General features: G+C 37.3%; 1 protein-coding gene across 1 annotated transcript in view; it reads right to left on the reverse strand.

The window, feature by feature from the left end:
* Cep350 (centrosomal protein 350) overlaps positions 1 to 13,101 on the reverse strand; it is a 198,064-nt gene that overhangs the window by 5,072 nt on the left and 179,891 nt on the right. The window contains exon 36 of the mRNA XM_004643465.2: positions 8,438 to 8,560. Coding sequence (XP_004643522.1) covers positions 8,438 to 8,560 — 123 coding nt within the window. The remainder of the gene's footprint in view (positions 1 to 8,437; positions 8,561 to 13,101) is intronic.

Genomic DNA, 13,101 nt, shown 5'->3' on the forward strand with positions numbered 1-13,101 from the left:
CACACACACACACACACACACACAGTGAAAATAAGCTCCAGGCTTCTCTTATTGTATTGTTTTGATTAGGCTTTCACTTTGAAAAAGGCAGTATTCTGGTGCCCACTATAGGAAAATGAGAAGCCTCTTGAGAGAAAAGACCATGTCGTGGGAAGTTTAAAAGGTGGGCACAATATTGTCCAAGATACTCCCTTGATTAGAGTTGACAGAGGTACTTCAAAATGACTGAAACACTTTTTTCTCCTTTAAGAATGTTATTGGAGGGGCTGGTGAGATGGCTCAGTGGTCTAAAGCACCTACTTAGAACAAGCTTAGCAAAGCATAGGGACCCTGGTTCAATCCCCAGCACCACATGCCAGCCAGCCCCGCCCCCTGGTGAGCTGAGCTGGCCACACACACACACACACAAATAAATAAAAAAAATTTAAAAAAAAAGAACGTTATTGGAAGTATATATAACTACCTAGTCCTCTGTTCTCTACTTTATGCTCTATAGAACACTGGGAAACTTACAGCACACCTATTTTATTACAGAGAAGTCCACCAGTGAAATTTAAGTCCATCACTGGTTTGAAAATTCTTGCTTTTGTTTTGGTTGTGATGGTGGTAGTGGTACTGAAAACTGAATCCAAGAAGAACAGCTGAAAAATTTCCAGAATTGAGTAAAGATATGATTTATAGATTCAATAAGCTAATAAATGTAGCACGTGTGCATAGACACACACAATCTTAAACAGAAACCAAACAAAAGACCAATGTAGGATTTCAATGGAATAATATGTTTATGCTGTTCAGGTAAAAGAAATAACTAATTCAGAATTCAATATTCAGCTAATCTAAACTATCAAAAAGAAAAAAGGGTTGAAATAAAGACTGTGATGGCTTGTATCTAGATGTCCCCCAAATCCTTATGTGGTCACAGGTGAAGTTTTCCAGACGTGGCTGGACCTAGAGTGTGTGATCCTGGGATCAAGGGTGTGTCATTACTAAATTAGTCCACTAATTGGTTTGACATAGTTCTGGGCATGGATATGGGAGTAAGTGGTGTGAGTGCTACCTGCCCTAAGGGTGTGGAGCCTATACAGAAGATAAAGGACAGAAAGAGGGCTGCTGCTGTCACTTCCTGCTTGCTGTTTTTGCTGCCTTCTGCCTTTCATGTCATGAACTGTTTTTTTTCTCCTCTGTGATTCCCCTTTGCTATGCCATCCTGCTTTGGAGCCAGCTGATTATGGACTAACATATCTAAGTTTTACTTTTAGCCTAAATAAAATTTTTCTCCTTTAACTTTAGGTATTGGATATTTTTCTCTTAGCAACATCAAAAGTAACTGAGGCACAGACAACAATTAAGAGTTTAAAGACAAGTGTCTACTTTAGGAAGATGGCAACTGAACTCTAAATGAGAATATAAAAACAATGGCTTCTGTATTATTTTCTATTCTTTTTAAATACTTCACAGCAGAAAAGTATAAAAACGAGGTATATAAAGTAAAGCCATATTAATACGATGAGCTGTAAAGGGCTCAAGTCAATAACTTCTGAGGATAACCCACTAATATTATAGACTGCTAGACAGTGTTGGCTTTTTTAGCTGAATTCAAACACCTATGGTATTTAGATGCCAATAGAATATCCACCTCTGACAGGACAAAAAAAAAAAAAAAAAAAAAGGATACAAAGGAAAGATCATTTTGTATTTATATATACAAAATAGGATAAATTTACAGCTACTTTCGCTTAATTCAATGAGAAGAAAGAGGTATACTAATAGTGTTTGGACAGGAAATCCTAGCTGCTTCTTGTACTATGGATAATCACTAAGAAGATAACATACAAAGTATTGATTATCGAAACTATCCTATTAATCAGCTTTGAAACTGTCTCATTCATATTTCTCAATTTAAAAAAATAAAAATAAAAAATAAAATATTTCATAATTAAATATGTAAATGATTTAGAAAAATAACAGTTAACAAGTTAGAAAACAAAGTTATACAGAGCAAAATAAGCTCATTTTTTAAAGATTAAAAAATTTGTAAGAGCTAGTATTACTAAAGACAAGAGCAGTTCAGGAATATTACTACTGAATATATGCAGTTATTATACCCTTTCTGGAAGACAATCAATCCGGCAACACAGAAACATTTTAATATTCTGAATGTATTTTAACAGCAATTCTACTTTTAAGAATTTATCTTAAAGAAAATACATGCAAAGATATACTGCAAGATTTTGTTATAACAGTGTTTTGTCAAGAGCAAAAATACTATTGACAAGTTAATAAATTATTGTACTTCTACATGGACTACTGTATTTCCACTAAAATAAAAAAGGATGAAGTTGTATAAAAATAATATAAAATCAAGGAATATTTCCATATTTTATGAAGTAAAAACAATTTTATTTGGAAAAAAGACTATTATGGGATACAGCTCAGCAGCACTGAACTTGCTTGGCAAGCACAAGGTCCTGAGTTCAATTCCTGGTTACCCCCCTATAGCCCCTCACAAATACAAAATTTATGTACATCAATATTAAGTTATTCAATCAAGAAGATTATAGGGCCAAAGAGGAAAGTGATCAATGATGTAGAGTGTGCCTAAGGAGAGTCACATGGGGAGAAAACATTCTCTCAGGCTTTCACAGAGAGAACATTGACCAAGCAATGGCTGTGACTCATCCACATGGCTGACACTGACAAAGGTTCTACAATCTGAGGTACAGGATCGCAGGATAAATCCTGAGGGGATTTCACTGACCTTATCAGACCCAAAAGCTACAACTCTTGTTGCACAGGTCCTGCTTTACCTTGGTCTTAACCATCCAGCAGAAAAGTATAAAAATGAAATACAAGAAGTAAAGCCATGGTATTATGTTGAGCTGTAGGGGACTCAGGTCAACAGTTTCTGACATTGCCAGTGAAGCAGAAGACCCAATACTATTATGGGCTACTGGACTCTTTTAGAATATTTTGCTGAGTTTACACACCTACAATATTCAAATAAAGGAACTTAACAAAAAAAGGGTATACAGATGAATGTCCATTTTGTATCTGTGTATTCAAAGTGGTTAGGATAGATATATAGCTACATTCTCTTAATGAATAGAATGATTTGTTCTAATGGTATTTGTAAATAGGATATCAAGTCTGCATCTTGTTCAGCACTTAACCACTAAGAAGAATGTATGCAGTATGTTAATTATTGAAACTGTCCTACCGATTTGATTTGAAACTGTCTCATTGCTATTTGTTTATCAATAAAATTATGGCAAAAAATATTAAGTTATTCAGGTGGTAAGATTTTCATTTCATTGGAGTTTTCTAAACTTTCTAAAATGAGCATAATTATCTTAGAATAAATATTCTGAAAACTACTTTAAAGTTCCTATTTTTAGATCCTGTTCTTCTGTACTACAGGAATTTTTTTTTTTCTTTTTGTATTATAAAAAAATGATTGTTTTAAATCTTGCTCCTAAGCTATAAGACATCAGAATTTGCAAATGTCAGATTGGCCAAATCAAACAGACAATTACTTAGCATTTCTTGTTAATTAGCTCAGAGGTTAACATTATGATTTCATTAAACATTAAAAAGAGTAAAGCTCACTTATAACATTACATACATGGGTCAGGTTTCCTATAAGAAATTAAAAAATATTTTACAACCAGCCAATTGCTAAATCTCTTTTTACCCACAGACACAAACTCACTTTTTTTTTTCTTTTTTTTGTATTTTAGAGAAAGGTCTACAGGGTGTTCAGGTTTTCACTACTAGATTGGACTCATAGTGATCTGCCTGTTTACAGCCTCCCAAGAGCTGGGATTACAGGTATGCCACCACGCTCAGTCTCATAATCTCACTTAAACTCTAATAACCTTCCATTTGCAAATGAAATCTTTTGCTTAATATTTCAGAATTTTCTGATGACTATTGGAGGGGTCTATGCTTACTTAACTAATTTTACTTGGTCAAGGTAAGCATCTGATGTCAGGGTACAGTATTTTATTTTTTGGTACATTTACAAGAGTTACAAATCATTTTGCTTATTAATTACTTGTCAAACATATTACTTTCTAGTCTATATTGATAATTTAGGACTGAAGATGGCTTCAAATTGCCCTTCCTCCAATATATTTAATTCTTCTAATACTAAGAATGACATCTTTGTAACCACGTGAAGTAGCAGGCTGTAACTAGTTAAGTTTCATGTATTATGTCTTTGTTCTCTAACTTATTCATTTGTATACTACCTATCCTAGTTACCACTGACTTGTGCTCAACAGAAATTTAGGTAAGCCATTTTTCTTACATATACCAAAACAGCCATATTACACCTACAATTCATGCATAGCTGTCTTTATTCCTCCATGATTTTGGGGGGTGGGTACTGGGGATTGAACCCAGGGGTGTTCTACCAATGAACTATACTCTGTATATCCATCTGTCCATCTGTCTACCCACCTACCTACTAATCACTGCTTGAATCTAGATGTCCCCCCAAAATCTCATGTCCTCATAGGTGGGGCTTTTCAGAGTGCACTAGAAATACTGGGAATTAGATACACAGAAGCAAATTAGTTTCTTGACTGGAATTAGCATAGTTCTGGGTGGCACACTCAAAAGGCTAGTAGCCTGGATAGGATGAAAGGGAAAGGCAGGCTGCTGCTGCTGTTTGATGCTTCACTGTCTTCTGCCTGGCATACCATGAACTATTTTTCCTCTGTGATGGCCCTTTACCATGTCACCCTGACTTTGAATCAACAGACTGACTGAAACCTCTACAAATTGAGCTAAAGTAAACCTTTCCTCCTTTAACTTTAGGTGCCAGGTATTTTGTCTCAGCAATGAGAAAATTAAGATAGACAGATTTTGTTACCAGAAGTGGAACTGTTATTATGATGCTATCCGACCATGTAGATCAGAGCCCTTTGTGACTAGCTATGGAAAGTTTGAAAAGGTTTGAAGATGTCAGCGGAGAAAACAGCCCTGCAATGGTGCAAGCTGAACTTGATGGAAGAGTCTGGTCAGAGTTCAGAGACCAGAATGCTGATAGCAATGCTGCTGGTAAAGACCAGACTCATGAGGTTTCTGTTGGAAGGACTGCATGAGATACTAGATTTGCATGTGAGTTATGTTTTAGCAAATTTTTTTTCTGTGTTTTGCTTTTATCCAGAGATTCTGCTTGAGACTGTGATTGTACAGCAGATGGATTAATCTAACAAAAGAAATTTCAAGGCAGGCTAATTCTGAATCAGTGATATGGCTACTGTTGAGAACTTTTAGCCAGATCTATGTTGAGAAACAAAGAGCAAAAGGCCCAGAGAAATGATTTAAAATGTTTTTAGTTTGGCCAGAAAGAATGTTCCAGTAAAGCTGCAGACTACAAAGATGGCCAAGAGAAAACTTGGTGGCTGAAAAGGAATTAGACAACAGAAAAGATGTTCTGAGTATATCACAGGGCACTCCACCATTTTCAGACTCAAAGTTACAAAGATGAAAGACTTTGCATTGAGAAGAGAACCCTAAAGCATCATGGTCCAGAACAGGTATTTTGTCTTAGCTACAAAAAAAGTAACTAAGACTCACTCACTCCATCCACCCATCCACCCATCCACCCATCCACCCATCCACCCATCCACCCATCCACCCATCCACCCATCCACCCACCCATCTGTTTGTTTTGAGACAGTGTCTTGCTAAACTGTGTTGGTGAGACCTGAACCTGAAGTCCCCTACCTCATGACTGGGATCTTCCATCATTTTTTTTTTGGCGGAACCGGGGAATGAACTCAGGGAAGCACTTATTCTACCAAGCCATCTCCCCAGTCCCAAATCAAAGACCTTTTTTTTTTTTTCCCAGAACTGGGGATTGAACTTAGGCCCTTGTGCTTGCCAGGCAGGCATTTATTCTACTGAGCCATTTCCCCAGCCCCTCTTCTTCCATCATTTTTTAAAACTATGAATCTAATTTCTCTTGCTTAAACTCCTTGCTTTTTAAGACAAAATTCAAAATCCTTTATATTGTTTAAAAAGCACTGCAAAATTCAAAAGTTACCATTTTCAGTTTATTTTATGCCACTTCCTCCAACACTGACATTTGAGGTCAAACCCATGTACCTTTTCATTAGAGGTTCTCTGCACATGTAGTTTACTCTCCCTGAATCATTCTATCAGAGTTTAGTTAATATTTTTTCATCTTTAAGATGTAAAATCAAATGTTACTTTGATCTCAGAAAAGCCTGTCCTAGATCAGTTTCCCCTGGCTTAAGCTTTTATAACAGTTTCCTCTATTCTATTTTTTTTTTTTTGCTTAATTTATAATTATATGCATGTGTAAATTACATACTATAGGTTAGTTTTTGCCAGCCAAGTGGAAACCCAAGAAGGCACAGACTATGTCTGCTTTGCTTCCCATTTAAACATCAGTCTTTAATTAGCATAATTCCTGACCCAGTGTATAGAGAGGATTTATAAGGGATATGATCAATTTAATTAATAGGTTAGATGAATGACCCTTAACATGCTTTTTTTCCCTTAATCTTTAAGAAATAAAGGATGTCATACTTGTCAATTAATAAACTTTAAACACTGTAGACATAGGAAATAAATTCATCTTCTTGAGAAAGATCTATGAATTAATGGGTCAAATCTTGGTTCTTATTTACTGGGCAAGTCACTTAACACTGAATCTAAATTTTTCATTTGTAAAATACAGAATAACGGGGCTGGGGAGACAGCTCAGTAGAATAAGCGCTTGCCTGGCAAGTGCAGGGTCCTGAGTTCAATCCCCCAGTGTACCGCAAATAAAATAAAATAAAATGAAAACCTTTTGGGGCCAGGGAGATGGCTCAGTGGAATAAGTGCTTCCCTGGCAAGTGCAAGGGCCTGAGTTCAATTCCGGGTTCCGCCAAAAAAAAAAGAAAAAAAAAATTACAGAATAACATTAGATGTTCCTATCTCATAATTACTGTGAGGCTCAAGTAAGACATGAGAAACAATGATTACACTGTAATGTAAAATGCCAAATAAATGCTATTTAGTGTGGCTATTACTGAGTAAATGAAGTACTAGAGAACTACACACATGGGAAAAGCTGATAAATTTAGGATTTACACGGAGATAAACCTGAAAAATAACATCTCAGTTTTCTTTTAACACTCTTTTTTGGGAAGAAAGGATAACAGTTTCTTCTTTTCTTTTAATAAACATTTTCTAATGTTAGGAAATATACTGAAAAATCAAGTAGGTCTTATCCAACTTAAATTCTAGATGAAGATGATGATGACAATGTGGTAATAGCTAATATGTGTTCAGTTATATATGAGGAACTGTTATGAACTATTCTAAGGGTTTTACACGTTCATACCTTGCATTATGATTAGTCCAAAACAGACAACATATACCATGGTGGTCACATAAGATTACAATGGAGCTGAAAAATTCCTACCAATTAGTGACATTATGGTCCTCCACAAAGTTTCGTAGCATAGCCCTACTACTCATGTGATCATGATTTGTTATAAACAAACCTACTGCACTGCCAGTTGTCCAAAAGTATAGCACAATTACATTCAATATATAACACTAAATAATGACAATAAGGTTTATCTACTAATTATTTTGAAGGCATTATTTAGAACATATTTCCTACTACTTATTAAAGAAAAAAGTTGGCTGTATAACAGTATGCCATATTATGCCCATAGTAGCCTCATACATCTTGTTTTTCATCTCTTGCTTACGTCAAGAGGCTCTAACAAGTGACCAATTATACCATCTAGGTTTATGTAGTACAGCCCATGATGTTTTGTACAATGTAGGAACCTCTATCATTAAGCAGTGCATGACCATATATAAATATTCATTTAGGGGCCTGCCTCTTAGCTCAGTTGTTTAAGTGGCTGCTTCAACAAAGCAGTCAGCCTCAGGTTGCTGTGGTTCGATCCCCACAACTCCAGCCAGCCAAACAGGCCCTGAAGGCATTCTGAGCCAGCCAAAAAAAATAAATACTCATTTAACCACCTTAATAATTTTATCAGACTTACTTATCATCATTTTGATTTTCCGCATAGAGAAACATGGCCCCCCAAAAAGGGCAGATGAACTTGTCCGATATTATGCACCAACTATCAAAACAAATTCTAAGTTTAAGTAGTCTGGCTCAAAAATTCACATTGGTCTCTTTTTCAATTCACTATGTTAAATTATTTACACTCAAGTCTTGATTTCTCAAGCTTTCCCTAAAATACTAAGTTAAATAAATACTCAGCTGCATAAAATAAAGCAATTTTTACTGAGGAGTAGAAACACAGCAAGTAAAGATTTAAAACTGTAATCTCATATACTTAAAAAGAATCAATTATCCTTTTCTTTTTTGGAATTTATCTATGCTGATTTTAGAGGTCAAAATAAAAATTGTTTGGATATATACACTGACCAGGATATGATCCACTCGGTCTCTTTTCTTTCTTCCAAATTTCATCATTTTCTGCCAATCTGTTTTGTGATTTGTCTCTTTTTTAAGACTGAACAATTTGAGTACTTCAGTTGCTATGAAGTGCTGTAGAGATAAGAGGAATGAATAAAACACACAATGAAGTTTTGAAATTCATGTATATAATGTGGTTAACAGAGTTATGCTAATAATATAATAATTATGGCAAAAGATCATGTATATTTCTTAAACTTATAGTTCCACCTTGTAATTTGAAGGGAAAGCATCCTAAATGTTCAGATTCCATTCACTTAAATAATTTTTGTAGCTGAGTGTGGTAAACACTACTGTAGTCCCAATGACTTGAGAGGCTAAGGCAGGAAACTGCTTAAGTCCAGGAGTTTGAGTCCAGCCTGGCCAATATAGCAAAACCTTGACTAAAAAACAGAACAAACATCCCCTTCAAAAAAAGAGGAGTCGGGGAGATGGCTCAGTAGAATAAGTGCTTCCCTGGCAAGCGCAAGGGCCTAAGTTCAATCCCCGGCTTCGAAAAACAAACAAACAAACAAAACCCCTGAATTTTTTTTTTTTTTTTTTTTTTTTTAAAGAGGGCTGGCCAAATAGCTCAGTGGATTAAAACACCTGCAAGCAGGCTCAGGGGATAGGGGTTTGATCCCTGGGCCTGCCCCTGGGGCACGCTGAGAGGGTAATTGAGACTGGGTGTGGTGGCATGCGCCTGTAATTCCAGCTCTTAGGAGGCTGTAAACAGGTAGATCACTATGAGTTCTATCTAGTGGTGAGACCCTGAACACCCTGTAGACCCTTCTCTAAAAATAAAAAATATAAAATAAATCAAAAAACAGAAAAGGAGGCAGCCTGAACTACTTGGAAAGATCTAGTCTCTAACAGAAAAAGAAAGCAGAATGCAATCTCTCTGGGACCTGAAATTAAGCACCCGGAGAACAACCACCTGATATAGAAAATAAATAGATCTCCACAAATTGGGAGACTAAATAGATCTCCACAAATTGGGAGACAGTGACAGGACAACTAGAAACTACAGAGAAGCTAGAGATATGCAGTAAAACAGAAAAGAACAAAGCAGGCTGAACAATAACCCCAGCTAATGGAGCAGGGAAACATGTTGCTGCTAACACAAGGTAAGTCAGGAAAGGATCAGTAGCTCCACAGAAAAGCAGACAAGGATAGCAGCACCAGTTCCAAGGCAAAATTGTGGCTATTATAGAGTGCAAAAACAGTGATGGTGGTGGTGAGGCCTAGGGATTTAATTCAGTAGCAGTACACTTATCTAGCAAGTGGGAGGTCCTGGGTTCAATTCTGCAGCACCAAAAAATTAAAAAGCAACAAACAAACAAACAGCATGCAGTTTTTTACTCTGAAAATGATTCTTTCCACATGGCAGAGTAGAGCTGAAGAAGAAATCCAGTGTAGTGCCCACCATATTTGAGAGTATTTAACAGCTATTTTGGAAAGAGGCGGTTTTAAAATGAGCTACAGAACAACTACACTTAAGGGTTTCTGAGGCCCACCCTATCACAGCAACTGTATGGGGGCTAGTCTCCCCCACACCCCTCTGAAGTTTAAGCTTAGGCTAGGAAGGACACAGGGGTCTTGATCTTCTCTGAGTTGAGAAGCAAATCCAGACGTGCATGGCTTTGGGGGCAGGCTATGTCTGAAAGGTCTGGCATTAAGTCTAATGGACTGCCTGACTCCTTTCCATCCTTAGCAGCCTACATCCAACACAGCTCAGTTGTCTGCTTTCCTCATGCGCCAATTGTGATCAGTGATATGCCTCAGTTTGGAGGGCTGCTACAGTGTAGGGTGTGTACAGTGAAGGGGCCTCTGGACCAGGTGGTGCGCCTCACAAATCCACAGGTTCTAAATGTAGGTGGAAAAAAACATGATTAGGGTACTAGAGGGACACAGAAACTGGGAGCAACTGAAGTAAATACAGGCATAGGGTGAACACGATTGACAGCTGGCCATGTCCAACAAGAAAAGCAGGACAGGATTCATCATCCACACACCAAAATGTGAGTATGGAAGCAAAATGGGTCTAAGTAGTGCCTCACTATCCCTTCCCCCATCTGCTGGATTCCAACAATGCCGACCTAAAAAAAAAGCCACGCATTTGAAAACATGGAGAAATTTGTTTTGAATCATTTCTCATTTACTTGTTTTTTGGGGGGGTAGGAATTAGATTTTTCCTTTTTGTAATTCATTTCTCTATTTTGCTATTTTATCTTTTTCTATGTTCTTATCTGTTATAGTTATCAGATAATGGAATATTTATTTATTTATTGTGGTACCAGGGATTGAACTCAGGACCTTGAGCTTCCCAGGCAAGTACTTATTCTATAAGCTATCTCCCTGGCCCCTAATAATATAATTTTTTTACTCTTAAATCAGATCCTTTATCTCATTTCTGTTGTCATCTTTCTTTTAAAAATTGCCTTCTGAAAACTTAGTGTCATTCATCTTCCTATTTTTTAGCACCTTCTCTTTACTAGTATTACCATGAAGCTTTATCTTTAGCTATTGACTCTATGCTATTATTGTTGAATTCTTTAATATTTTAATAGCACATTTAGTAAATACTTACTGTATGTCAATATTCAGTTTGCATTTATATCTATAGTAACATTACGGATTATTTTCTGCTTTGAAGGGTCATATAGCAGTTGCTCTTATTAGTTGTGGTATGTCAATATCCAGTTAGGAAAAAGTCAAAGTAGTAAGCAACAACAATGCAGTCTTGCTTTTTTTTTTTTTTTTTTTTTTTCTTCAGTCTTGCTTTTTACCAAGATGGTGCCGAAGGCAAAGAAAGAAGCCCCTGCCCCTTCCAAAGCTGAAGCCAAAGCAAAAGCTTTAAAGGACAAAAAGGCCAGGCTGAAAGGCATCCACAGCTACAAAAAGAAAAAGATAAGAACATCGCCCACCTTCCGCCATCCCAAGACACTCTGGAGGCGGCCCAAATACCCTTGGAAGACTGTCCCCAGGAGAAACAAGCTTGACCGCTATGCCATCATCAAGTTACCCCTGATCACAGATTCAGCGATGAAAAAGATCAAGGACAACAATACATTTGTGTTCATTGTGGATGTCAAAGCCAATAAGCATCAAATCAAACAAGCTGTAAAGAAGCTCTATGACATCGATGTTGCCAAGGTCAATACCCTAATCAGGCCTGATGGAGAGAAGAAGGCATATGTTTGACTGGCTCCTGATTGTGATGCATTGGATGTTGCCAACAAAAATATCATCTAAACTGAGTCCAGCTGGCTAATTCTAAATATATACTTTTTTTTCTCAGTCAAAAAACATAAACAAAAATTAAAAAAAAAAAAACCAAAAACCACAATGCAGTCTCTGAGATCTGGGATACAGATATTGGGAAATAACAAGAAGGGACAAAGGAAGAGAGAGGAATGGAGGGAAAGAGGAAGGGAGGAAGAGTGAAAGGAAGAGGGAAGAGAGAGACAAGGAGGGGGGAGGAAGGGAGAAGGAAGGAAGGGAGAGGAGAGAGAGTGCAAGAAGAGCTTTCTGAAGAGGAATCAGAAAAGATCTGACAGGAAAACTAAAATCTACAGAGAAATTGCAGAGACAGAACACAAAAGTGAAATGGGAAGGAACAGTCTAGATTTCTTCCTTAGACCCCGGTTCATGCCAAGTGGGAAAAGGAGACTGCATCTGAAGAGACAAAGTGAAAGCTGGAAACTCCAGGGGGCTTCTAGGCAAAATGCAGTTAAGAGAACAAACTAGTAGGTAAGTGCCCTGCAGGGAGAGGGTGGGATTCTATTTCCAATGAATCCTTCAACAGGCAATAGTTGCCTAGTGACTTCAGTTCAAGAGCTTACCATATCCCTGGAGAGAGTACTTGGTGGGAATCAGGCTGCAGAAGGGTTGACTGTTTGAACTCAAGACTTAGAGAAGCCAAGGAATTGCTTCACTTTAGGGCTCCCAGTGTTTCCACAGTGACTGGGTAAGATAAGAGCCACAGGAGACAGCCATCGCCACCACGAAGTGGGATGGAAAGAATCACCCTGAGGGGTCTAAGCTAAAAGACACAGACCCTACCCCCACAGGCAGAGGCCAGGCTCAGCTTGAGTTATTCTGGACTTGAAAGTTTGTGGCACTGGTGGACTTGCCCTAATACAACTGCCTGCTGGTACCTGTGCCCAGCATGGATCTGGGGTCTGAATTTGCTTTCTTTATCTACAGAGTGGGGAGGGGGATATGTTTCAATGTGGAACTGCTCCAAAACTGTAGATCCTGGTAGTAAATTACACATTGAAAATCACAAGAAAAATTTCTTCTGTGTGAGCATTATTTTTATTCTTTCCTATCTTGCTTCCTTTGCAGAATATCTATCTACATATAGGTCACTTCTAAGATTTATGTATACCAACAGATAAAAGGATAAAGAAAATTTGGTATTTATACAAAATGGAGTATGATTCTGTTAAAAAGAAGGAAAAACTGTTGTTTTCAGGAAACTGGTGCAACTTGAGACCATAATATTAAGTGAAATAAATCAAACACATAAGTTTAAAAATCATATGTTTTTCTTGTATGAAAAACCCAAAGTATACATTAAAGAGCAATGTACAGGGGCTGGAGAGATGGCTCAGTGGTCTAAGGCACCT

Source organism: Octodon degus, unplaced genomic scaffold (assembly GCF_000260255.1).
Source record: "Octodon degus isolate 3935 unplaced genomic scaffold, OctDeg1.0 scaffold00176, whole genome shotgun sequence".
Lineage (NCBI taxonomy): Eukaryota > Metazoa > Chordata > Mammalia > Rodentia > Octodontidae > Octodon > Octodon degus.